We start from the raw sequence: 27,284 nt of genomic DNA, 5'->3' as shown, positions 1-27,284 counted from the left end.
TTTCCAGTTCAACAATAGGAGATGATGTATCTTACTTGGCACGATGATAAATACTTCTATAGGGAGCAGTATAGACATGTATAGATATATTGCCTAACTATATTGGGAATGAGATAGCTCTATTTATATAGTAATTTAAGATGTACACAGTGCTTTTCTCACCACAATTCTTGAATTAGACACAACATTTTATAGTCACATGGCATTTTCTCATTCAGTATTTTATTGTGATCATCACAAAAACTCAACAAACTAGAATTAAGAATATTATTATTCCTGTTTTACATATGCAGTAACTGGAGGTTAAGTAACCTCTCCAGGCTCACATGTGATCTCAAATTTAGACCACCTAACTAAGGCCACAGCTTTTTACATTATGTTATGCAGCCTTTCATCAATGTCGACTGCAGGAGATCACATTCTATTAATACAAAATTACTTTGAACCACTGATTTGAGCCTATCCAACTAAACCTTTTATTAAAACATCATAGGAAGTCAAGTTGGTTATGGCTGGTTGGATTTCCTCAGTCCATTGCTAAATGGAGGAGGAGCTGATAAGTAGTGAAAAATGATCTAAAGAAAAACTGAGAAGGAAAAGAAGCAAAGAACCTGAATAATTGAGTTGAGAGTACTTCAGAGATTCTATTTGCAATCTTATTTAGTGCTAAAGATTCCTTATGCCACATTTTGAGTTCTTTGTCTTGGACTTAGGAAAATCCTTACTTTCTGTTGGCCCTTTTCCCAGGGTCCTCAGTTCCACACTTGCAACCAAATCTTGAAACTACTTTTGGGAGAAAGCCAAACCACTTCATGGGGGATGGAGCTCATCACCATTCCTGGCTTACACAGAGTAGGGGGTTCATAAAGACCTACCCTGCTGAAATGTGTGCCTTGGTCACTTTGCAGACAACTTTGAGACAATGTGATTATAGGTGGAAGGATCAGCAGAGGAGGAAGTGAGAGACCAAGATTCTCATCTTCCCACCTCTTGAGTAGCTGTATGATTTTGAATAAGATATTTACTTCTTCTGGGCCTTGGTTTAGTCATTTCTGAAGTGAAGGAATTAAGCTAGATAATCCCTGATGTCCCTTTCAATTCCAGAACTATGGTTAGGAGTAAACTCAAAACAGTTCAAGACCAAATTGTTCAATTTTCAGTGTGAGTGTTCACCCTTCAGAAATCTGCAAGCATTATAAACCAGAGTTTGATTTATTATTTTGTTGATTTTCTAGAGTTAAGAAAGTGATGGAGAAAAAATACTAATGATGAAAATTAAACTTAAAAGTTTTTCAGAGAGCTGGTTGTTAAATATTTATCAGCACACCCCTGCCTATGTTCTTATTAGTTTGAACAAATCATTTAAACTCTCTACGCTTCAATTGTCTCTACTTTTAAAAGAAGGAAATAACATAAAAAATTAACTTCACAAGTATAAGGAGTAGGTATGGTTAGAAGGTAGTTGTTCTAAAAGAGATTTTGAATTTTATTGGATTGTAAGCTACCTATTAGTCAGCACTGTGATCTGGTAGCCTAAAGCACTAATGAGATCTCTGGTTGCATCAAAAAAGCTCTGGCTTCCAGGAGTAGATCACTTGACGGTTCCACCGTATAGGATCCTCATCTGGAATATCGTGTGGATTTCTGGGCACCAGTGACTAAGAAAGGATTTGTCTAGAAAGAGAATGTCCAGAGGAGAATAATCAGGGTAAATGAAGGGCCTTGAGTCCCTGATCAGTTGAAGGAAATGGGCATTTATAGCCTTAAGAAGAACAGACTTAGAGAGGAAACATTATAGATAAATTCAGGTATTTGAACAACTATCGTGTGCACTGTTGTTCTGTTTGACCCCAAAGAGCAGAACCAGGAGCAAAAAAGGCAAATTTAGTTAAAATAAAATGAGTTGCCTTAAACGGTATTGGGTTCTCTCTCCTGAGGGTTTTAAGCAGAGGCTCAATGACCATTACAGGTATGTTGCTGAGGGAACTCCTTCCATGGAAGGGCTAGACTAGATGAACAATTATCCAATTCTGTGAAGCCATAATATTGACTATTTGGAAGCAATAATAGAAGGTCTCCTCTAGCTGGGAAGACTATGCTTCTAAGAGATGTGTATTGGGAAGTTTTTTGAGTTCCCTCTGCTGATGCAGTCTTGATCTCAGAGTCCCTTACTCATCTCTCCTCTCCATTTCCCCATCCCATCTGGTGTAGAATGTGCCTGGGCCAGAGAAATAAGAATTGCTTTTCTGAAGCAGCTGCTGAGAAGACAATTTAGTGCTTTGGAGAGATTGATTCCTTAGGAGGGAATTAACAGTAGAGAAGCCAGACAGCTTGTGGGCAGAGAGCCGGATGCTGCTGTGAGAAACCTCAAGACAGTTCCCTGGAGGCGGATGCTCTCTGGGCAGCATAGCTGCTATCAGAAGAAAGCATCCTCTTGGATGGACCAATTATAACAATTATCATAACCTTCCCCTGCCTCCATCATCCCTTCTTTTCTTTCCTTTCTTCTATCTCTTTTCCCCACTTCTTTCCCACCTCCATTTCTTTTTCTTTCTTCTTCTCACCTTCCTTCTCTTCTGTTCTTCCCACTCCTCTCTTTCTCTCCTCTCCTTTTTTTTCCTTCCTCTCTCCCCTCTTCATCCAGTAGCTGTCCTCCCACTCAAGGGAAGATATGAACCAAAATGAACCCTGAGGATTCTAATAACTAGCATTTATGTAGTGCTTTAAAGTTTTCAAAATGCTGTACCAATGCTTTTATCTCATTGTATCCTCAACAACAATCCTGGGAGGAAAGTGCTATCATATCTCCATTTTACAGATGAGGAAACTGAACCAAGAGTTAAGTGAAAAGTCAGAAAGAAAAACAGAGATGCAGGGATGGGGTGGTAGGGCAAGATCCCAAGCCACATTGGTAGACCTCATCCAGTCTTCATGTCACAGGTCATGGCTCTCCAGCCAGCACATTGACAGATAATGCCTCCATCTTCAATGTTGAAAGTCCCATAAGAATGTGCCTGGGCCAGAGAAATTGCTAAATTAAAGAACAACAATGACTGGTCTTGAAACTTTTATTCCCATACTCTGACCTTGCTTCTCACCTTGCCTTCAGTTTCCCAAATAGATGGATGTTTGGGAAGTTTGTGTATTCCTGACCACCTGTGGGACAAAGACAATGAAGAGAAAAACCTTATGATTTAGATAAGTCTAAGAAGTGATAGCCACACCCATATATTTATGTGGTACAAAGGGACATACCCTATGACTGTAAATTCTAGGGGTTCTCTAAAAGCTTCATTGACTAGAGTTCTAATTCTATAAGCAGTCCACTGAGACCTCTAATTTGGACTATGTTTCTCATTTGGAATCTGATGCAATTAACCCTGGCTTGTCTCTCATGGATGAGAACACGCTTAAGAGTGTCTCCAGGAGTAGACATTGAGAACACAGTTTCTTGTTAACCTCAGCAATCACCCCCTTTCTAAACATCTCTCTAGTGGATCGTTGAGGGACCTCTCAATGTCTTCTGTTTTGTTGATATTACAGAATTTCATTCATAAAGGGTTTCCATCTGCCTCAGATGCTGCCAGTTCACTAAAACCCCAGGCATGAATTTTCAGTAAGCTCTAGTCAGTCTCCTTTAAGCAGAAATTGGTCAAAGAGGTCACTGAATAGAGGAATCCTTGGAGATCCTCATTTGCTGGGGGGAAGCCTGCCATTGGACTTGCACACTGGCTCTTGTTGTCTCTTCTCTTAATAACCCTGGATTAGAATGTTCCACTGGATTGTTTCTCCAACAACCTCCACCTCTCTATGGGGTTTTCTATATGGCAAGCTTTGTTCTTTTTGTTTTGTGGACTGTTCTTTGAGGCTTGGTTTTGTTTTCCCAGACACTGAGAAGCTGAACAGGTTCATCAGTGTTAGTCCCTTCTCAGTGACTGAGCCCCAGTCTGGGTTCCCCAGCTTATCTCCAGTCCCTGGCAAGGGGCTGCTGATCAGACCCAGAGGCAGCAAGGGGAGGGAGGCCCTCACTAGCACAGATGGCAGCAGATGACAGCAGTGCTTCCAGACCCAGGGGCAGGCTGTGCTCTTGACAAGAAGCAGGGGAACATGTTCCCTCAGTATTTTTTAATTACCGGGGTTTTCCTCAGAACAGATGCAGCTTTGCATGCACTGGAGAACAATAGACTGCCACAGATCTATGAGAGTACCACTCTCATTCATGGCAGTGAGACAGTTCTTGCTTGATTTTAGAGTGGCTCTTCCTAACCGAACCTCTAGAAAATGGTAGTTGGTATCATTGGAGAAGGGTTGAAAAACTTCTAACCTTTGGGGGCCTGGAGAGCCCATCTTTTAAAAGAGGGAATGGATGGAAATCTGAGAGGTTTTCCACAGAATTAGTGCCTCAGTCTTCACTGGAATTTAGGTATGGAGCTGGAAAATACTTCTGTTTTATAAATATTCCCTGAAGAACAGAGAGATTTAGCCTATTTGTTTACTTGCTACTCTGTGGATTCAGAGTCCCACAAATACCTTACCACTAAAAAGGGGTGTGTTTGTATATGTGTGTGTGTGTGTGTGTGTGAGAGTGACAGAGACAAAGAGAAAGAGATGAGAGGGGTTAAGTAACGGATGAGGGGACCCTCTTTTTTCTCCTTTTTTGAGGCAGTGAGAAATAGGATGGAAAAGAACACTGGTTTTGGAGAGAAGAGAGCTGAGTTTAGACTCCCAGAAAAGAACACTGGTTTTGGAGAGAAGAGAGCTGAGTTAGACTCCCAGCTCTGATACTTCTTAACTGTGACTGAATTCTAAAGCCTAGGTAAAGTCAATTTACCTATCTGTACTTCAGTTTCCTCATCTGTATCCTCTGTAAAACTAATTTCTTGGTGTCTTCAGGTACTGTGACTGTATGTCTGAGCAGAGAAAATTATCACCCTGGAAGTTCCCCACAACAGAATATCAGGTCTAGGCTTTTGTTGCTGTTTAGTTGTTTCAGTCATATTTGACTCTCTGTGACCCCATTTGGGGTTTTCATAGTAACAATACTGGAGTAGTTTGCCATTTCCTTCTCCAACTTATTTTACAATTGAAGAAAATGAGGGCAACAGAGTTAAGTGGCTTACCCAGTGTAGCACAGCTAGTTAGTATTTGAGGCTGAATTTGAACCTGAGTCTTTCCTGACTCCAGTATTGCATCAGATTATCCACTGTGCTATCTCAGGTCTGGGCAGACTATTGTTAAGAAAGCCTTTTGTAAATCCCTAAACTCTCTGAAATGGAAGTTATTTTGTGAGGAACGTAGAAAGATATGTTAGCACTTCATTTTACTGCCTTCTAATCTGTGTCTCCCAATAATAGGCTGAAATTAAATAGTAAGAGAAATCAACTAGTGCGAGAACTAGAAGAGACAACGAGGCTCGTTGCAAGTCTCCATATTCAACTGAAAAGGTGAGTATTTGGTAGTGGTCTTATTGGTCAGAAAACTCTCAAACCCTAAGTCTGTTTCCATTTCTTTAACTCTGGAGAGAGGGCCTGGAGCCACAGTCTCCCAGTATAATACATAAACTTTTCCATTTCCCTTTCAGCCTCTCCAGTAGCATGCAGTCCCTGTCCTCTGGCAGTAGCCCTGGCTCCCTCACATCCAGCAGGGGTTCCCTGGCAGCATCCAGCTTGGACTCTTCCACTTCAGCCAGCTTGACTGATCTCTACTATGATCCACTGGACCAGCTGGATTCCGAACTCCAGAGCAAAGTGGAATTCCTGCTAATGGAGGGGGCCACTGGCTTCCGGCCCTCAGGCTACATAACCACCATCCATGAGAATGAGGTGGTAAAGACTCAGAAAGCTGAAGCAGCCAGCCGCCTCCAGGCGCTCCGTTCTCTGTCTGGCACTCCCAAATCCATGACTTCACTCTCCCCTCGATCTTCTCTTTCCTCCCCATCCCCTCCCTGCTCCCCTCTAGTCATCGATCCCCTCTTAGCAGGAGATGCTTTTCTGAGCCCCTTGGACTTTGAAGATCCAGAACTGAATGTAAACTTTTCTGAGCTCACGCTTGGTAGCAGCACTGGAAATGGTTACCGACTAGAGGAAACTGGAGGGGAAGACAAGCAGCTTTGTCAAGGTAGAATTTTCCCTATAGGCTTCACTTCTAGACCCCACTAATTCTGTAAAGGGGACCTCCCTGCTCTAGGAATTAACTGAAGTACATAGACTCCACAAATGTCTTGATCCACTGGTTTTCTCAGATCTCATTATCTTTTCTGCAGGTTCAGGTAGAATAATTTAGGAAACTGGAACCAGGTCCTACCTCACAAAAGACCTTTCCTTCTGTCATGAATAACCTAAACAAAAGTAGCGTTGCTACTGGGCTGTGGGCATCTGGTGATATGGAGAACCTTTAATCTAATAGACTTTATACCCCTGTGTCCCTGTTTACTCAGAAACCTGTGGCATTTATAAGCTGCCCACATATGCTGCCTGTACTTGTGCATTCAAGCTCTTGAGAAAGAAGGCAAGAATCCTTTTGGCTGAAGATAGAAGTTCTTAGTCACTGCATAAACACTGAAATAAGTGGGTTGATCTACATCAAATGTCCTTAATCTTTTTTTGGTCATGACCCCCTTTGGCAATCTGATGGAACCTATGGTCCCCTTCTCAGTGTACTGTTCTTAAGCATATAAAATAACACACAAGTTTACAAAAGAAGCAAATTATATATAAAATAAAGATGTGATATTTTTTCTGTCCAAGTTCCTGGACACCATGAAATCTATCCAAAGACCATTTGAAGGACTGTGAATCCCAGTTTCTCATGTCTTTGGAAACAGCCTGGCTAACCCCAATATAGTGCTTGGACATCAGAAACAAAGAAAAGATGTCTGTTAGCCCAAAAAAGACTCACTGAACTCCTTCAAGGTGTATGTAGTCCTGTATTAGTGATTTAGGAAGCAAGATAAAGAACAAACAATGGTCCATGGTCTCAGGGCACTTATCATCCCAGAAATTCTCTGTCTACAGAGGGATCCCCCATTTATAGGACAGGACATGAAGCAACTAAAGCTTATCTTATTCTTAAAGTAAATAGAACCCCAGAAATGTAGATCCAATTAGCACTGGGTCCAAATGAATCTACTTCAGATGGCAACATTATATAGTATAAAGAGAAGCAAGGATAGTGAGGAAAGGCTTCCCCAGTAATAGGGAGCCCTGATGGGTGCATTTCTTGCATTTAAACAGAGCTATAGGCAGAAACATCATTGCTGCCCACCAGTCCTGTGTCTGAAGCAGCTAGATAGATATGAGCAGAATATACCCCTTACTGCTTAAAGAGAATCTTAAGATAAATAAAAAGCAAGTACTTCTTTAATACAGCAGGTAGTAAAATGAAAGAAATCTTTTACCCTGTGAGGTAGTTCAGATTGTAGATATAAAGAGGTTAAGGCAGGTTCTAGACAAGTCTGTGAATATAAATTCTAAAAAGCAAAAGTTCTTAACCTGGGACTTGTGAAGCTTGGTTTTTTTTTTAATGCATATTTTGAAAACTGTATTTCAATATAATTGCTTTGTAATCTTGTGCGTTTTATTTTATGCATTTAAGAATATTATTCTGAGGAGTTCATGGGCTTCATTAGACTGCCCAAGGGTTCCATGAAAGAAATCTCCACTTTGATGGAATAATTTAGTTTTTAGAAATGTGCAAGACACATTTGGTAAAGTGAGCATCATGAAGAGCAATTCTGATGTTTATCCACAAACTTGCTTGGAGTCTGTGGGTCAGAAAGGAGGGCTTAATGAACCATCAGTCTGAGTGCGTTTCTTCTTGCGTTTGTGTGAATGTTCTTATGGGGAGGTTCTTCATCAGGGGCTTTGAGACTGGTGGCAGGAGCTCAGCCCTCAACTGCTAAGCAGTTAGGTGATTAGTACCACTGTTCATTCAGCAGAGTAATTTCCCTAAGTGAATTAGAGGAGAAGGGGAAGACTTGTCTGATCCCTCCAATATGACTGATCATAGGAGACTTGGGCTTCAGAAGTATACTTAACCACGGGGTAGAAAGGAATAGAAATAAAGGAAGCCTATATACTGCACAATGAATAGAGTGCCAAGTCCAGAGTTAGTAAGACTCCTCTTCCTGAGTTCAAATCTAACCTCAGACACTTACTAGCTATGTGAGAAGTCACTTAACCATATCTGCCTGTTTTCTTACCTGTAAGAAACCATTTCAGTATCTTTACCAAGAAAACTCTAAATGGGTCACAAAGAGTCAGACTTTATCGAAATAACTGAACAACAAAAATACCATCTTTGTGGACAACAGCTTTGGAAAGATATTTCTTAGATTCAACTGAAAGTCCTTCCTTTCTCTTCCTCCCGTGCCTCCTTCCCTTTTCTGCCAGACGCACATTGCCATCCTGGTTCAGTGGTATGACAGTGAGACAGACACAGCTGGTATTCAGCATTCATTCTAATTACTAGGCTGAGGTCAAGAAGCTTAGAGACCCTATCCCAAGTGACCTGGTGGGTGGGAACTTCCAAGAATCAGGGGGGAAAAAAAGGGCTTGATTTGTCAATAGAATAGGCCAATGGACCAGTTAGAAAGTTTAAATCTGTGCCCTTCCACACTTTTCTCTATCCATAAGAATTTGATTGTTGCTGTTCTGCTGCAAGGCATTAGGACAAGTTTAAAGAATTAATTCTTTCATTTTAATTCTTTATATTCTTTAATCAGTAGAACCTTTAGGATGGGTGATCTAGAGAAATTTAATTAAAGGTCAAGTCTATGAAATATTTTTGGTATCAGCATGTAAGAGAAGAATAATAGACCCTGTCTTTTTTTTAAAAAGAGAAAGGAAATGGCAAGGGGTGGGGGGGAGCAGGAATTCCCTCCCATACCATCTCTCCCTCAAGACTGATATGATAGGTACCAAAGCTTTTGCCTCAGTATTTCACATTTATTTAGTACTTTAATAAAACACTTTACTCACAACAACCATGTGAGGAACAAAATGTGGAAGAGCTAGGTTCAAATCTTTAGTCATGTAATAAAGATATGACCTTTGGCAAATCTGCGAGCCTTTTAGTTTCTAGGCAACTTTGACCCTTAAATTGCCCAGAAGGTATTGGCCTACTTTGATTCCTCTTCCAGGAATTCCTGATATCAATGAAATCCCTGTGTAGGATCATGAAGCTAATCTGGATTCAAATACATGTTTCTCTTGACTGTAAACCCAAATCTCTTTCCATTATACCATACTGCCTCTCAGAGGCCACATGGGAATTATGTTTAATTTTATTTGACTCAGTGCCTAGAAGAGACACTTATTGATTGATTGATTCCTTCCTTTCCTCTTTCTCCTCCATCAGGTTCAAATGTGGCCAGAGGACCAATCCTAAAAGTAGCCTGTGTATCAGCAGCAGTGTCAGATGAGTCAGTGGCAGGAGACAGTGGCGTGTATGAGGCTTCTGGGCAAAGGTAACAATCTGTGGCCTGTTTCTCTACCTCTGGTCATCAAGCACAGGGAGGGTAGGGCAATGATCCTGCAATCATCTGGGTATAGTGCCTTGCATTAACGGTGGTGGTGGTGGTGGTGGTGGTGATGGTGGTGGTGGTGGTGACGACGACGACAACAACGATGACAACGATGATGCAGTGATATAGCCCTGGTTCTTGTCTGGTCCTCTATGCTCAAAAGATGCTCTAGGTCAAAAAGGGAGGAAGGTTCATTTTCTCATCTTTTCTTCAGAACCAAGCATGGTCATTATAATTATATTGTTCATTGTTATTTTTTTTAATTTACAAGTTACATTTCATTTTACATCTATCTTCAGTTTTTATTGTTATATCACCCTTCCTTGTAACAAAAGTTAGTACTATTATTGAGCAAAGTCTGTCAGTGAAGTTAACATTAGTGTGCTTCCACCTCTCTGAAGAGGAAGGGTATTTTGTTTCATTCCCTATTCTTTCAGACTATTGTTTGTTTTAGCCATTGTGCAAAATGTTCTATTTCTCCTTATATCACTCTACATCAGTTCATACAGGGCTTTCTCTGCTTCTCTGAATTCCTCATATTCATCATTTCTTACTGCACCATAGTATCCTATCATATTCAAATACCACAAATGTTTTTTAGTCATTACTCATTGAAGGTTCATTTATAAATGCACATAGCTGTCCTCGTTTCCTGATGGGACCTGCTTAAATCCTAATTTTTTTCCCCATGTTGCCTTTCAGACTGGGCACTTCAGAAACTACTGTGTTCGACAGTGATGAATTGGAGGCCATAGGAGCTGCCAGAGTTCAAATTGCTCTGAAGTAAGGACTGGGAAAAGGGTCATAAGAAGAGGGAAGTTCAGTTTTGAGACATCTATTAATTGTCCATTCCCTGCACATCTTACATTTGCATTTTTTTCACATTTATTTCATTGGATTCTCACAACCCCTTTATGAGGGAGGTAGAAAAGGTATGTTTATCTCTTGACTGAAGAAGCAGACACAGAAGAGCCTGAATGACTTGCCCAAGGCTGAATAGAAAGTAAATTCTAGAGCTAAAGCTAGAATCCAGATTTCACACTGTCTATCTAGTGTTCTTTACATTATACTATGCTGTATTCTCGACATGTCCTCAAATCTGTGGAACTTTCATCCTAGCCTGGTCCCTTACTCACAGTTGTAGTTACCCATTTGACATTTTTGTTATCGAAGGACTTTTTGATAATTGACTCCAGGATGTTTTTGGCACCCCGCCCCGAGCCCAAGACTTCTGTTTTCAAAGGCATGTAAGCTCAGCATTGCAGAATTGGTTTGGTCAAAGCTACTGTAAGCACATACAAATAAACTCCCACAGCCAAGGTTCAAGGATGGGTTTATCCACTAAGCTGTGCCTGCATATGGAATCTTGTCAGCAGAGGGAGCACTCAACCTATTCTCACTTCATTTGCCTGAGGATTTCCATGGTTGAGAAGAGTAGGTGAATCCTGCTCAATCTAGTAGCATCTCCCACTAAGTAAAAGTGTGTACATTTATTGTGCTTGCCTTCAAAAACAATTTGTAGAAACTGAAATGAGAGAGCTATACATTTTAAATTAAATGCTGTTTTCTGGCAGTTAAGCCAAAAAAAGAAACATTTCATTATATTGTACTCTTTATTTGATAAGAGGAAGCAAACTAATTCTTCTGGAGGGAAAAAACTTCTTCCTTACCTTGAAGTTCTAGAATCATAGAACTTTAGAAGGCCTGAAAGGTACCTTTAAGAAAGGTTCTCATTCCCTGCCCCCCCCCCCTTCGTCCCAAGGAAACGCTAGCCCCAATTTTAGAAACCTGGTATAAACCCAGAAGTGAAAGACTAAACCTCCTGGAGTTTAATTCATATTTCCAAAGCAAGTCAATTGCAAAGGATGAAGGAGAACTGAGTATTTTTGCTTCCCAGGTTATTGTTTCTTCTACTGCACTAACTCACACGGATTCATTGACTGGGGCCATATAATGAACATTGGATACCATATTGGAAAAGATACAGAAACATTCTTCAAAGAGACATTTCTTTTTTCTTTAATTGAAATTTTATTTAATTTTTCCAATTACATGCTGTAGTAGGTTTTCAATATTTATCCATTAAGCAAGTTTATGAATTCCACATTTTTCTACCATCCTTTCTTCTCTTCCTCCCCCTATGAAAGTGAACAGTTTGGGGGCAGCTAGGTGGCGCAGTGGATAGAGCACCAGCCCTGGAGTCAGGAGTACCTGGGTTCAAATCCGGTCTCAGACACTTAATAATTACCTAGCTGTGTGGCCTTGGGCAAGCCACTTAACCCCATTTGCCTTGCAAAAACCCAAAAAAGAAAAGAAAAAGAAAAAAAAGAAAGTAAACAGTTTGGTAAAATCTATACATGTATATTTTTGTTTAATATTTACATATTAGTCATGTTGTGAAAGAAGAATTAGAACTAGGGGGAAAGAAAGAAAACCATGAAATAGGAAGGGGGAAAAAAGAGAAGTTTTAAAAAAAGAACATAGTACATATATATATATATATATATATATATATATATATATATATATATATTAATGCCATGGTTTTTTCCCCCTCTGGAAGTTGACGGCATTGTCCTCCAGCATATCTCTCAGGGTTATCCTTGATCTCTAACTGCTGAGAGGAGCTGTGTCCATCATAGTTGATCATCAAAGAGACATTTCTTTTAGAAGGATAAATCAACGTCTATTAAAAAAACTGAAAGCACAACATTAAATTTTAGCTCAGCAAAGGCAGGTCTACAGGGAGCTAAGATAATGTGGTCCAAGTCTGCTGCTTTCTGATAATCTAACAATACAGCAAAGTGCAAGTACAGTGAAAATTCTTCAAAATCAGTTCCTAAGCCATTAGCAGCTGCATATTCTTGCTAAAAAAAGCATTTTGTTACTAACAGGTGCATCATGTTCCCTATTTCATTTCAGGTATGATGAGAAGAATAAGCAATTTGCAATATTAATCATCCAGCTGAGTAACTTTGCTGCTCTGTTGTTACAACAAGACCAGAAGGTGTAAGTATGTGAGCTGAGGGACCCAAATGTCATCCTCCACCAGTATTGAAATGCTTGATTCCCAAATACACATTTCCTTTAATATCAAAGACTCTATTTGTATCACAAGTTCTTATTTATTACATATTTATGGCACTGCACATTACTGCAATTCAGGATTGACATCTGAGTCTGATTCCCTAATAATGTTAAAAGTACATTTGCTCTTGTTTCACCCAATAGATATAATCCTAGAAAAAGTGCATATGCATTGTAATATTTAATAATTTTAAAACATTAAAAATCTTAGTAAATGGAATGATTTTTAAAGGCACACTTGGAATGGGGATGAGTAGGAGAAAAGGTGGCTGACTATTTCATTCAACCATAGGCTGAAGATTCTTTCAGTATTTATCCCCGAATTTATTTTTGTATAAGTTCAGTTTTTTATATAATAGACTTTCTTTGGAAAACAGGACAGACCTATCATTCTAAAAAAAAAAAAGCACTGTAATTGCTACACTTTTCTGGGATAATTTTAGGCTTTGGTGTGGCAGTTGTTTTTGTTTTTAATGTGGGACTAGTTTCTTCATACACATTCATGTCAAGTGTTTAGTTGGCTTTGGTTTCTAAGTAAGAACTCTATATTTCTTCTTTTAGACAGTTTAAGATCTTACAGCTTAGACTAGTAACAATTAGATTTCTCTGAGGATACATGAATTCTCCTTAGCCCATTCTATCTTCTCTACAGTGTCATAGACTCTTAAGAGGGAAAAGTTCATGGAATTAGGTTATCATCTTGCAGGCTTGGACTCCAGGTTACTGTCTCCTATTAGTCAATGTGCAGGAGTTCCAGGCCTTTCTATAGGACATTTCACTTTTATTCATATATTCCTCCACTTTCCCTTCTCCAAATCATGAAGTAAGCAGTCATTTAGGGAGATTGCTGTGCATAGGCTCATGTATTTAGCCTTCTCCTTTGCATGTATAAATTAATTTTTTTGCATATGTTGCCTTCACTGTTTTGAATGTAAGCTCTTTGAGGGCAGAGGCATTTAACCTTTTTTTTTTGCCAGCACTTAGCATAGTGCCTGGTACAGATTGACAGTGACCTCCTCAGGGTATTTCTTCCAGGAATTCCTTGAGAAATGAGTCCATTTCCCAACCTTTTTAACCACCCTTCTTTTTGGAAGGCTTGTTTCCAAGCCCAGTGAGACTTTACCAAGAACGCACTCTACTTTTTTTTTTGTACACCAAACTCCCCATAACTTTTCTACCCTACTTCCTGTGAAATGGAACAAAGAGGACCAAAAGCTTTAAGTGTCTAAGAAACAGATAATTCTGTCCTTAGAATCTGATGATGGGATTTCCTGGAGACTTTATGTAGCCTTTTTAGTTGTTGTTATTCAGTTGTGTCCAACTCTTTGTGACTCCATTTGGAGTTTTCTTGGCAGATACTGGAGTGGTTTGTATTTCCTTCTCCAGCTATTTCTTCCAGATGGGGAAACTGAGTTAAATGACTTGCCTAGGGTCATATAGTAAGTGTTTGAGGACATTTGAACTCAGGAAGATGAATCTTCCTATCTCCAGGCCTACCTTCTACCTGCCTTTTAACAATACAGAAATAGCATAAGGGGTCATACCTTCATTCTCAATTCTGTTTTATTTTTGATTAGTTTTTAAAAAGTCTACTACCTTTTTTCTCCTCTTATTCTATTTTGGTTTTATTGATACATTTTGTTTTCACATTACAAATATTTACAGATTATTGTCATTACTGCAAGTTCTCTTGTAACAAAATAAAGCTAATAGTATAGTGACAACAGCTGTTTAGTAAAGCCCTTTGAATTTGAAAGAATTAACTGAAACCCTTTGTTTTCCTTTAGGAATGTCCGGGTTGCTATCCTCCCTTGTTCTGAAAGCACACCTTGCCTGTTCCGGACAAGGCCTCTAGAAGCTTCTGACAATCTTGTATTCAATGAAATGTTTTGGGTATCCATCTCCTATTCCTCTTTGCACCAGAAAACTCTGAGAGTGGATGTCTGTTCTACAGATCAGAATCACATGGAAGAGTGCCTGGTGAGACCTGTTTCTCTGTCTTCAGAATTTTGTCTACAGGCTAGCCATTATCTAAGTTCTTATAATTGTTATTTTATTTGATCCTGGGGATATAGCCATGTGAAGCAAATGTTATTATTTTCATTTGACAAATGAGGATGTAGGCTGATAGAGATTAAGTGACTTGATAAGGATGACCTTGTTAGTAAATATCTGAGCCAGGATTCTAATTCAGGGCTTCCTGACCTCCCCTCTGATAGAAGGTTCCATCCAATAAACCTCCCTTCAAAATATATTGCATTTTCTGAGAGAAATATAGAACAATGCTTATCTTCAAGTACTTATTTATCAATGTAGAATTGAAGGCATCATGATGAAAAGTATTCAGGTTCAGGAAGGAGGTATGTCTTTCTGTAGTGCCTCAAATCACACAATAAGATAACTTGTTTCTGCTGTCTCTATCCATCTTAAACCTCTTCTTTTTTAAACCTATTTCTTATGATTTTGTGCTGAAGAGTTATTTGTAGAAAAGTTTTACCAGACTCATGTTAGGATTCCATAGGTTGTGCCAAGTGAGGAAGGATGTTGGCCCTTTCTGATTGTGGAAATGGGATAAGGAGAAGACATTTAAGGGAAAGAAGTGGAATTACTCTTAACTGTGCTATCTGGACCCAGCTCATAAGGCCAAACTGACTGACATCACTGCTCCAAACTTCCCTTATCTTCCAGTCACAATTCTCCAGAAGAAGGGTATATCCTGAGTAGAAAGGACTGTACAGATTATAAAGAGATTCATTCATCAACATGGTAGAGTAGGGAATGTACTGACCTTGAACAAAAGGTTTTGAACTGGGGCAGCTAGGTGGCACAGTGGATAAAGCACCGGCCCTGGAGTCAGGAGTACCTGGGTTCAAATCTGGTCTCAGACACTTAATAATTACCTAGCTGTGTGGCCTTGGGCAAGCCACTTAACCCCGTTTGCCTTGCAAAAACCTAAAAAGAAAAAAAAGGTTTTGAACTTTATTAACTATATTGCTCTTTTTTGCTTTAGATTCCTCATCTACAAAATTGGGTTAAGTCTTACATACTGCTCTATAGTGTTATTGCCAGGAAAGCACCCTGTAAACCTTACAGTATTGTGACTATATAGGCTTCTCATATTACTTGTTAGATCACAGATCTAGCACTAAAAGTGACTGCAGAGGCTACCTAATCTAACCCTTTCATTTTACAATAGAAAATTGAGGCCCAGGGAGGTTTAGTGATCTGTCTAAGATCAGAAGTATTCTAATTTTCCATTCTACCATGTTGCCTCATGGAATATGCCATATAACATATATGCATATTTTCAAATGTATACATGTATGTGTTTAATATTTTCCCTCAGCATAGTGGGCGGTCTGAGCTTTTATTGGCTTATTTCTCCTTAGCAAGAGAATCAGAAGAGGCAAATCCATGGTGACTGGAATTCTTAATGTCCTTCCAGCTCTGATACTCTGCATTAGGTTCCCCTTCCCTGGCATTCTTCAGTTCTGAGATTCTCCCCCATTCCTTCTACATCTTAGGAAAACTGAAAGAAATGGTCCCTGGATCCAGTATTATGTTCCTCATGCGCTCTGCATCAAATAGAAATGGATAATGATGAAGCAATAAATTGATCAGGCCTTGGCAGAGTCTTGAGTAGGAACTCTGAAAGGTTTTCTGGCTTCCTCATGAAGTGTTTCCTCAGCCTTGGGGTATTTCTCAATTATAAGAGAATCAGCCCTGTTTCCTCTTCCTAACTGGTTGCCTCCTAATTGAAATCTGGCCATTGTAGGTTGCCATGGAGGCAGCTGAATCTATCCATCTCACTTTGGCACTTATCTATATTCAGCTGCCTGATGAGAAACTCACCTCACTCGGTTACTTGAAAATGTTGAGTTGCTTACTCAAATAATGGAGTGTCAGATTTTGAGGGGAAAAGGAAAGGAAATCTGAGGAATCAGAGAGGTTTTTAAGTAACCCTTTCTGGGGATGAAGATAAATGTCAATGACCTCTTTAGGGATTAGGTTCCTTTACCTTGGATGGTCTTGGAAAATATGCTATTTTCATCCATTTTCATTTCATTCAGTAATTATTAATTTCCTACTTAGTACTATGCTCTAAGAAAAATATATTGAGAATAAGACTTGGTCCCTGATTAAGGAGCTTATATCAGTGGGTGAGTAATAGAATAATAATAGGAATAACAGCTAACATATATAGTATGCAAAGTATTTTATATATGTATCTGTTTTGATTTTCACAGTAATCCCATAAGGAAGAGAGTATTATTAGCCACAATTTATAGATGAGGAAACTGAAGTTGAGGATTTAAGTGTCTTGCCTGGGGACACACAGCTAGTAATTATCTGAGGCAGGGTTTGCCTCTATCTATTAGGTCTTATAGAATCCCAATTATAAAATGGGCCCAGCACCATACAGATGTTAGTTATTAACAGTTTTATCATCATCATCGTCATCATCATCATCATTATTATTATTATTATTATTATTATTATTATTATTATTATTATTTTCTTTTCCAATACCAATGAAATCAGAATCCAGTCCAAAAATAAGGGCTATAGAGTTTAAAGAATTTGGAGATTAGAAAAGATAGCAGCCATGAGGGAAGTCTTCCTGGTAGATATTTGAATTAGGACTTGGAAGGATGGATAAGATTTGTCTAGACTGAAAAAAAGGGGGTAGACATTCTTTCCAGCCCCATTAGCCTTCCCTGGTGATGCCTGAGCTTAACAACTTGTGGTTTTCCTGTTCCCTCTGACCCCAGCCTTCATCTCTTGTCCTTCTTTCACATCCCACCCATACCTCTATATTTTTATCTCCTAGCCACATTTTTCCTTAGCCCCACCCACTCTACCACACCATCATTTTTTTTTAACCACTCTGCCATTTAAAATAGAATGGAGGCAAAGCAAGTATAAGAAACAATAAGGTTCAAATGGGAGTAAAGTATGTAAAGCATTTTGCAAAACTTAAAGCATTATATAAATGCCAATTATGATCATCATTAGCCTACAATCATGAGACTTCCAGTCTAGTCTCATTTCCTGAACCTTCTACTGTGCTTCTGCTGAGCTCAAGTAATGCCAGCAGAGCAAAATGAGAGTTTGCTAGTAAATTATTAACTCATCTGGAAATAGAAATACATGCACACATCCTTTTAAGTTTAATCTGCATTATTCACATTTTCTTAAGTTGAGACAATCAACAAAATAATAAATCAAACCCTGATTGGTAAAGATTGCCAATTTCTGAGGTATAAATGTTTGCACCGAAACTTTTAACAATCAGCTAGCTCTTAAAACAGGAATCTGGAACTTTGCCTGTACTCACTGTTACCCAACCTCTGTCTTTCATTTGATTCATTGCTATATAACTATTAATCTCCATAACAATCTAGGAGTATTTTGGAAAATGTATTTCACAATAAATTTACAATCTCTTAATTAAATTATTAGTTCAAGTTCCCACTCAAATTCATTAAATGTTATTTAATGAACTGGGGAAACTTTTACTCGTAATTATTTTCATCATCTATAGTTTAATATTAAAATTACTAAATTATATGGTTTTTAAATAAATGAACAAAAATGTACACATAAGCATGACAGATATGATATGTGCATTATATTAATAAATAATACTTAAAACATTTGGTTAAGACCAATGTCACCAACAAAGTCAATTCAAACTCTTAAACTATCAGTAATCTTTCTTTACTTGTCTGAAGATGCAACCCGTTCAACTTATAGAAGTTAATTATTTATCTCTTTAATATCTTCTTCATATTTCTCCTCAAGATTATTCCCTTTACTCTTTGTATTCTCTTCAGTAATGAGAGAAAACCATCTTTCAGCTTCTCTGAAGCACTTTATAAACTTCTCTTCATAGGATTTCTTCTTAAAATAACACTTAAAATAGTTTTCATAAGAAAGCAGTCCATCTTCATTTTCTCTCACACAAAGATTAATCATAGATCATCATGAGCCCCAGAAGTGCTTCAGGTCAAGGCATTTCTCAACTGACAGTTCTAACTAGTAGCCTGTCTTTTCCTCCCCCTTGCCCCCTAACATTCCATCTAAGCTCTTAAAGCTACAGTGACAATGTCAGAATTTTTAAAAAATTTGTAATGGTCTCCAAAAGGTATGCATTTAGAAAGAGGGGTTACAGAAGTTTTCCTCATTTGCTTAAGAATCTGCCTCCATGAAAATTGATAATGAAGATGATAAAATAATGACTTGATCAGGTTTTGGCAGATATAAGATCATCAATAGCAATTCAGAAAGATTTTCTGGTTTCCTGGTGAAATCTTGAGGTAGTATTTGGTTAGAAGAAAATCAGTTCTATTTCCCCACAGACTTGACTCTGCTAGAGCAGTCATCTAGTTATCTAGGGAAATCTTGGCTGGCAAGTGGATTGTCCACAACTACCTTGCCTCTCCCTTAGCTTTCCTGTTCTTTTGCATTTCTGCCACTTGTGGGAACCACTCCTGGTGGGTAGAGCTGCAAAGATAAGCTAAGCTTACAAAACCAATCCAGGATTCTCCATGGGAAAAAGAATTTAAAGCTTGAAAGTCCCCCAAAGTCTTACAATCTTTAAACTATGCCTTAAGAAAAGAAAAACATAGTGTCCAGAAGCAGCAAGTTTCCCTAGTACTGGTCAGAAGTAAAGTATTAGGAAGAACTTTAACAAACTAGTCTTATCCAGGAGAGGACAACTAGGAGAGATATGGAAGCTAATATAGAAAATTGGCATTGGAGGAACTGAGCAGTTGGTTTAGCCAAGAGAAGAGAACACTTAGGAGAGATAGAATACCTGCAAGTATTTTTTTTAAACCTATAATGGAAAAACAGGTAAAAACTTGCTCTGCTTGATACCATTGGGAAGAACTAGGAGAAGTAGCTAGAAGTTGTAGAGACAAACTTAGACTCAATGTAAGGAAAAACTTCTAAACAATTAGAGCTGTTTGAAAGTAAGATGAATGGGCTTCATCATGATTATGAAACTTAAAGGCCAAGGTCTAGAGAGGATTTTTGTTCCGGTATTCATTGTTTCTGACCTTTCCAGTTGAGATTCTTTTGATTCCCTGGGGATAGGGGTCATGTCTTGATTCTATCTGTGCTTCTTCCAGCACTTAGCCCAGTGTTATATATAAAAATAAATGTTTAATAAATGTTAGTTAATGGAAATGGAATGAGCAAAAGGAGGATGCCCTGTTTTATTTAATAATCCAGGCTCTGATCCTATCATGGATAACCAAGAATGGGCTATGCTTTCAGAAGTAAAAGGGTCTAATTTTTTAACTTTCCTTTACTCTCTGTGAATTCTTCCTTAGTAAATTCTGTTCCTGATGCTTTCCAAATAGCTCCTGAGAATTGAAAATACCACTGATTGAGACCTTCTCTCTTTTCACCCTCCCACAGGGTGGAGCCCAGATCAGCCTTGCTGAGGTCTGCCGGTCAGGAGAAAAGACAGTACGCTGGTACAATCTCTTGAGCTACAAATACTTGAAGAAGCAAAGTCGACAAAACAAGCAAAAAGCACAAAGCTGCTCTGTGATAGTTGGTTCTGAAAAATCGGTGAGAAGACATGAATGAATATTCACCTAACATATGACACTCAGAACTCAGAACATCAGGGGAAGGGGGAGGACAACAATGGACATGTGAAATATATCACAAATTAAATTGGATATTGAGAAATCCAGAGAAGATCAGAGAAGTTTTAAAAAGATGATAAAAGTCCTTGAGACCATATTACATATGAAATGGTTGAACAAATTGGAGATATTGAGTCTAGAAGAGGCTCAGAATAGCATAGGATAGCCATATTTAAGTATTTGAAAGTCTCATATGTGTAAGAGGCATTAAACTTATCCTATTTGACCCCAGAAAATAAGGGGTGAACCAGGAACAATGGGTCAAAGTTAAAAAGAAACAACTTTTGACTGGATATTAGAAAGTTTCCTAACAATTAGTTCCATCCATAAAATGGAATTGAACTTCTCAGAATTAGGGAGGGTTCCTTCTGGAAATCTTCAAGCTGTCTGGATCATCATTTATTTGGTATATTAAGAATGAACTTGGTGCAGTGGATAGAGCACCAGCCCTGGAGTCAGGAGTACCTGAGTTCAAATCCAGCCTAAGACACTTAATAATTACCTAGCTGTGTGGCCTTGGGCAAGTCACTTAACCCCATTTGCCTTGCAAAAACATTTTTAAAAAATGAACTTTTTCAATATGAATTGAACTTGTTGACTGCTGGGCTCCTTTCCAATTCTATGATTCTTTAAATCAGTGGAGGGAAGAGAAATAAGAAAAGGGATAGTTATGTGTTATGTGCATATGTCTCTCTATGCAAGTAAATACAAATATGTACCCATACATGTACATATAAGTATAAATATATAGTACTTAGTGCTGTAAGGAACTGTGATTATAGTCAATGTGAGTATTTCTTCACTCACACAGATTGAAACCCCTCTATCACTTAGAATGTGACTTTCTGAGACTGCTGTGTTTTTATCCATCTTAGTTCATCACACTAATAGCCCAGTGATGAAGTTCTCCCAAACTTAGCTGGGCTGAGTGATTCTTGGACAATAGACAAACAGTCGATCACCAGACTTTTACCTAAAGTCTCTTCAACTTGGGAAGGACCTGCCAAAACTTATGCTTTATTGATATAACCTATGAGAATCCAGAGTCATTTGCTCTACTGGCAAGACAGATAGGAGAGACAGAGAAAGAGAGAGAGAGAGAGAGAGAGAGAAATCTTCATGCCATAGTCATGTGAATGTTTATAATATATAATATATATGTAATATATAATTATATATATAATACAATATATAATGACAGATGTAATTACATCATAGATAGATAGCACAGACACATAAATGAATGTCTGTATGTATATACGTATGTACAGCTGAACACAAATATCTGCTATTTGGCTAACCTCTTTGAATTTACTAGATGGAAATCTGCTTTTAGGCATTAGAAAAAAAACTTACCTAAAGAAAAAAATAGTTAATAATTTTAAAACAACCACTTTTATTGAGTTTTTAAATAAAGTTATGAATCCTTCATTTTTAGTATAGCTTTTTTAAAAAGTCCATGTTTTAAATCCTCTTCAAATGTTTCTGTGTAGCAGAGCAGTATGGTTGTGGATTCAAATCCTGTCTATGCTATGGTCTGCCTTTATGTTAAGTCATTGAACTTCTCAGTGGATCCAGGCAACTCTGTGAAGTTATTAATTACAAAAGGAGTTATTGATCTGTATTGATCTATATTAGTAGATAGTTTTCACACTCATTGTTGTCTATATATTCTGATTCTCTGAGATTTTAAGTAATCATTAAAATATATAAGCCTATATGTACTCTATACAAATAAATTCAAATATAATTATATGTTTACCGCTTGTAGGACCACCCAAACACTAAGCCAGAATTTATATGGCTTAGTGATAGATATGTATACAGCACTTAATTTTTTAATTGGCCAAGAGATTTACTTTCATTTTTTTATTCAATACAACCCTAAAACCCCCCAAATGTTCATTTTTCTGTACTAAAATATGGATTAAGGAAGTTCTTGGCCTTTTCTTTCACTTGAAAAATATTCTTTGGAAGTATATATTGGGAATAGAGGACATATAAATCATATTAGTGGATATATAAAAACATGTGAACTTTACTATATGATCTAAAATAAAAAAATTTCTTTTTTAAGTCCATAAAGTAATCATTAGAGGTAGAATATCAGTCAACAGAAGGAAAAAAGATTTTCCTCAAAGTTGGGAGAGAGGATCCTTTTTCATTTAAAAATCAAATACTGGACATACAGTAGGATTGTTGTTTTCTAAACAGGCATGAGTAACAGGATAGCCAGTGAATAGAAAACTGGAAGATCTGAATTCCAGTACCACCTATGCTTAGTGGCTGTGTGACTCTGGGCAAGATACTGCATCTCTCAATGCTCCAGCCAACTCTCTTAAGACTCCTAACTACAGGACAGATGTAATGTGTATTAGTAGAGGGAGTGCCTCACTGACTGCTCCTTATTCTGATGAACTCACAGGTATAGGCTCCCCACTAGACATGTGTCACTATATGATTTGAACTGCATTGTAAAGCCAATAGAAATAGCAGAACTTTTCCTCACCCACCATTAATAAAGCTCTATTCATTTTGAATTGTTCTCCTAAATTGCATTAGAGTATTGGGATAATCAGAATTTCACAGGAATGATGAGTTGCTTTTAAGCTCTGTTGCAGTATTCTATTTATTTTTTCTATTTGAACCCCAAACTTTCACCATCAGACTAATCCATTTACAAGACTTTGAGATACTGTAAATCATAAAGACTTACAAAAGTATCATTTCTTTTTAAAATTTTTAAATTGTATTACTATTATTGTTAAGGATCATATTTTTAGGTAGCTGTATGACTTGGAAAAGTCATTTAAATAAGTTTCAAGTTTTTGATTTTGCTCAGAGTTATGAGAGAAGAACTTTTTGGATCAAAGAATTATTGGACATATAGTGAGATTGTTGTGTTTCTGAAGGTGTGTGAGGGAGCGTAACATAGTGACTCAAGATCCAGCCTGGAAGAACTGGATTCAAGTCCAGCTTCTGATAAGCAATATGCAATGGCCTATCAGAAATGAATGGGAAGTGGGGAAAGTAGTAGCAAGTCATAAAAATAATTCACAGTTCTTTATAATTTCATACTTCACAAGGTGCTTTCCCCTCACAATTGTCCTCTACTTTAGGTAATAGATTTCTTATTCTTTATGGTCAACAAAACTGAGGCCCAGAAAGGTAAAACAATTCACCTGTGATCATATAGATGGCAGCAAAAGGTAGTGTTATTAGTGGAAAGAGCAGTGGGTTTAGAGCCAAGGAGCAGGTTGAACCCTGGCTATTAGCATATCACTTAAACCCTGATCTGTAATGGGATAGAACTGATGACCTAGGTGCTCTCAGTTCTTTCTACTTCCAGGGCCTATGCATGGAATCATGAGTGATGGAATTGGCATAACTAGACTACACTCACTGTTAATAAAATAGAAAAGTCAGACTAGATGAAGGGCTCTTAAACGTGCTGTCCAAGTTGGTGTGATTTGTTGGGGGGCGGGGTTAATAGTAATAGCTTTATTTTGGGAAAATTAATTTCCTTTGTAATTCTATATGTTGCATTTCTGTATTTTAAAAAACATTCCTCTGAGAAGGGGTTCAATAGGTTTGTTTCACCAGAGTACCAAAGAGGTCCAAGAACATTTAAGAACCCTTGGACTGGAGTTCTTAAATGGGGTTCTTGATGATTACCAAGGTCTCTTCTAGCTTTAAAATTTTGGGATTCTATGATTGATCATAAGCAGTGCAGCTGGGAGACATGGTGAGTGAGCCCTCATGGGTCTTCTCTCTACAGGACACTGTTTCTGCACTCCTAGAGCAGACAGCTGTGGAACTGAAGGCTGTAGAGAAGAGACTAGAGGGGGAAAGTAATGCTTTGACAATGGAAGAGAGCTGGTAAGTGAGGGCTTCCCCCTACTTAACCCCCCACCTTAGCACTAAGCAGGCCCAGCTGAAAGGGGAGGACATGAGTCCAGATCCTCATCCCAGTGTAACCCCAATATTCAGAAGAGTTCCCTGAGGAAATTCGAGAATGTCTCTGTTTTCCTATGCTTTCCCAGTTCCAAATTTCAAATGCTTTAACAATAAGAAGTGTCTTTCAACCCAGCTCCAACTTTCATTGAGCTTTTTTCCTTCAACTTTTCCTCCTGTGGTGATTGAGAGTAGAAAAATTGCTGGGTTAAGGTTACTTTTTTTTTTAATTTGCTTTTTTGTCTATGGCAAACCGCTGTGCTGGTTCAAACAGGAGAAGGTCTGAAGCCGGAAATAGACATAGGACATGTCTTCCAAGCCTCTGGCAGAGGATCAGTAGCTTAGGCCAAATTCCCAAGCTTGTATTGAGACTTTTCACATTGTTACTTAGCAACCCCCCTTCTGTTCTCTCTCTCTCTGTCTCTCTCTCTCTGTCTCTCTCTCTCTCTCTCTCTCTCTCTCTCTCTCTCTCTCTCTATTCTTCTTATCCCCACACACATATTCCCCTCCCCACCTCTCCTTCCCATTCAGATTTGGGCATACTAGAGTCAGAGTTATATTGAGACAAATTCCACTGTATTCCCATAGAAATCTGTGATTTGTTTTATTTGGGGAAAATATCAGCCCCATTACAGTTGCTAGGATCTATATGTAAATCAAGCTTTTCACTTCAATTTTCATCTTTTATTCCCTAAATAGCATATCTCTTTGGTTCTTTATCTTAATGGGTAGCCTCACTTTATTTCCCAAAATTTCAGAAATGAGGAACATCAGGGCAATGATCAGCGTTTAGGGGTGATGGGGGGGTTAGCCTGTCTTTTAGTTGGTGATCAGAGTCCTTGTACATAATAGGCCATATGATGAGGATCCCAATGGTGGCAGTGAGAATGAAGGAGCAGCTGAGGAGGTGGAAGAAGATGAGGAAGACATTTTTACTGAGAAAAATTCACTCGGTATGGAAGATGGCCCAGCAATAAAGGTAAGGAGGGAAAAATGAATGAAATCTAGGGATCTGAACCAGCCTGCCTAGGAAAGATCCCATAGTACACCTGCATCTACCTGCTCCTTTCAGAGAAGAACAGACTCTGACCTTAGGTGTCTTTTGACTTCCCCCTGAGAAGTGGTTGCTGAGACGATGGGCTCTAAGCTGTAACCCCTCCTAGTAGTTGATGGAGGGTTAGGGATGACCACTTTTCATTTACCAAGAAACAAATATTTCCTTTGGAATTAGAGGAGGTGAAATTAGAGGTAATTTATATTTCAAGGTTCCCTTTCCCCAATTTTGGTCATATCACTGGTAATCAAAGAGTTCAAATGTGAAATAAGCAAAAGTATTGCGTGTGAAGGGGGTTTTATCTATTGGGCAAGAAGCTGGGTTCAATGATCTCTAAGATGTCTTAGTTCTGTCTCTGAATCTCTTTCCCTAATATTATATTCAAGGGCCTCTCTTTTCCCCAGAGAGGAATTGGTCCAATAAGGCGTCAAATTCTTCTCCATTCTCTGGTTCATTCTGATCTATAATATACAGATGCCAACACAGTCCCTTAGAGTCCCTGTACCCAAGGTTTATTGTTTTTTTTTTTGTTAAAGATATTATTTGAGTTTTACCATTTTCTCCCAAACTTACTTCCCTCCCACCACCCCACAGAAAGCAATCTGTCCATCTTTACTTTGTTTCCATGTTTGTACCCAAGGTTTTGTCAAAACTGGTTATTCATTCATTTCTTTGTCCCAGCTGCTTCCTCAACCCTATCCTTTCATTGTCCTGTTACTAAATGTAGTTCTGCTCAAAGTTTTATAGAAAAAAAATACATGATGTACCTCCTTTATCCCATCTCTTGTCTCTATAGTTACCATTAGTATTTGTGTGTCCCCACTGTTAAAAAATATTTAACTAGGGAATTATAAACATTATAACAGTCTTCACTTTAGAAGCTTAGTCTAGTCTTATAGCAATTTTCTATAAATGCCAGATTCTCTAGTTCATTTTAAAGCATTAGGCCTAGAATGTAGATGACCTGAGTTCAATTTCAGCCTCAGATACTAATTAATAGGTAACACTCCACTTAATTTCGGTTCGTCTTAATTTCTATGGGAATAATATTCATTTCTACCACCCAGGGTTGTTGTGAGGAGCAAGTAAGATAAGAATTTTAAAGTACTTAACTGTTACTTCCTGCCACATAATAAGCATGATAAATATTGTTATGGTTATCATTTTCACATTTTAGGGATTGGGGTATAGATGCCCTGTGATCTGGAAAATCCATATAAGAATTTTTGACCCTCCCTTCATACCAGAGAAGTCTGAATTTTTTCTTCTTATTTTATGAAGTGTTTACAGTGCCTTATTATAAAATTTGGCTTGATATATTATACAATATATATATATAATTTTTTTTTGCATTTGTCATCTGCTGGCCTTCGTGTGATAGCTGTGGCTTCTGCAACTCCCCTCCTCCCACCAAAAAAAAAAACCAAATAGTGATGGGGAAAGTCACAATGTGAAAGGGATGACTGCATCTGTATCATCATCATCATTATTTGACAGAAAGTGTTGGACATACCTTTAAAGTATTTTTTTTTAGGTTTTTGCAAGGCAAATGGGGTTCAGTGGCTTGCCCAAGGCCACACAGCTAGGCAATTATTAAGTGTCTGAGAACGGATTTGAACCCAGACACTCCTGACTCCAGGACCAGTGTTCTAGCCGCCCCTAAAGTACTTTTTAAATCCTGCTAGATTCTTCAACATAAAACACACATAACTGAATATAAATAAGTGTGAGGGAAATCAGATTTTAATTTACAAAACTGTTCAGTCACTCTTTTATGTAAAAGCAAAGTACACTTCTGCTGGCTACTTGGATTTTTTTTTTCCCTAGAAATTGAAAATATGCTGTCACAGCATAGAAGGGGCCCTGTAGGGATGTAGAAGATGGTTGCTCCAGAAGTTAGTATTCAGTAGAACCAGTGGTAAGCTGTAAGGGGGAAGAGGGAAAGTTCAGGCTCTGCTGGACAAAGAAAACCTGAACCTAGAAGAATCAGTCAGATACATGC

General features: G+C 38.3%; 1 protein-coding gene across 1 annotated transcript in view; it reads left to right on the top strand.

Moving 5' to 3' along the window:
* The window catches only part of WWC1 (WW and C2 domain containing 1), a 142,826-nt gene that overhangs the window by 107,368 nt on the left and 8,174 nt on the right, over positions 1-27,284 (top strand). The window contains exons 10-18 of the mRNA XM_074212465.1: positions 5,355-5,444; positions 5,582-6,117; positions 9,358-9,466; positions 10,226-10,306; positions 12,446-12,532; positions 14,398-14,590; positions 20,039-20,194; positions 24,053-24,153; positions 25,081-25,207. Coding sequence (XP_074068566.1) covers positions 5,355-5,444; positions 5,582-6,117; positions 9,358-9,466; positions 10,226-10,306; positions 12,446-12,532; positions 14,398-14,590; positions 20,039-20,194; positions 24,053-24,153; positions 25,081-25,207 — 1,480 coding nt within the window. The remainder of the gene's footprint in view (positions 1-5,354; positions 5,445-5,581; positions 6,118-9,357; positions 9,467-10,225; positions 10,307-12,445; positions 12,533-14,397; positions 14,591-20,038; positions 20,195-24,052; positions 24,154-25,080; positions 25,208-27,284) is intronic.

Source organism: Macrotis lagotis, chromosome 1 (genome assembly GCF_037893015.1).
Source record: "Macrotis lagotis isolate mMagLag1 chromosome 1, bilby.v1.9.chrom.fasta, whole genome shotgun sequence".
Taxonomy (NCBI): Eukaryota; Metazoa; Chordata; class Mammalia; order Peramelemorphia; family Peramelidae; genus Macrotis; species Macrotis lagotis.
Note: the sequence above shows the minus strand (reverse complement) of the source record. Positions and strands in the feature narration are given on the sequence as shown.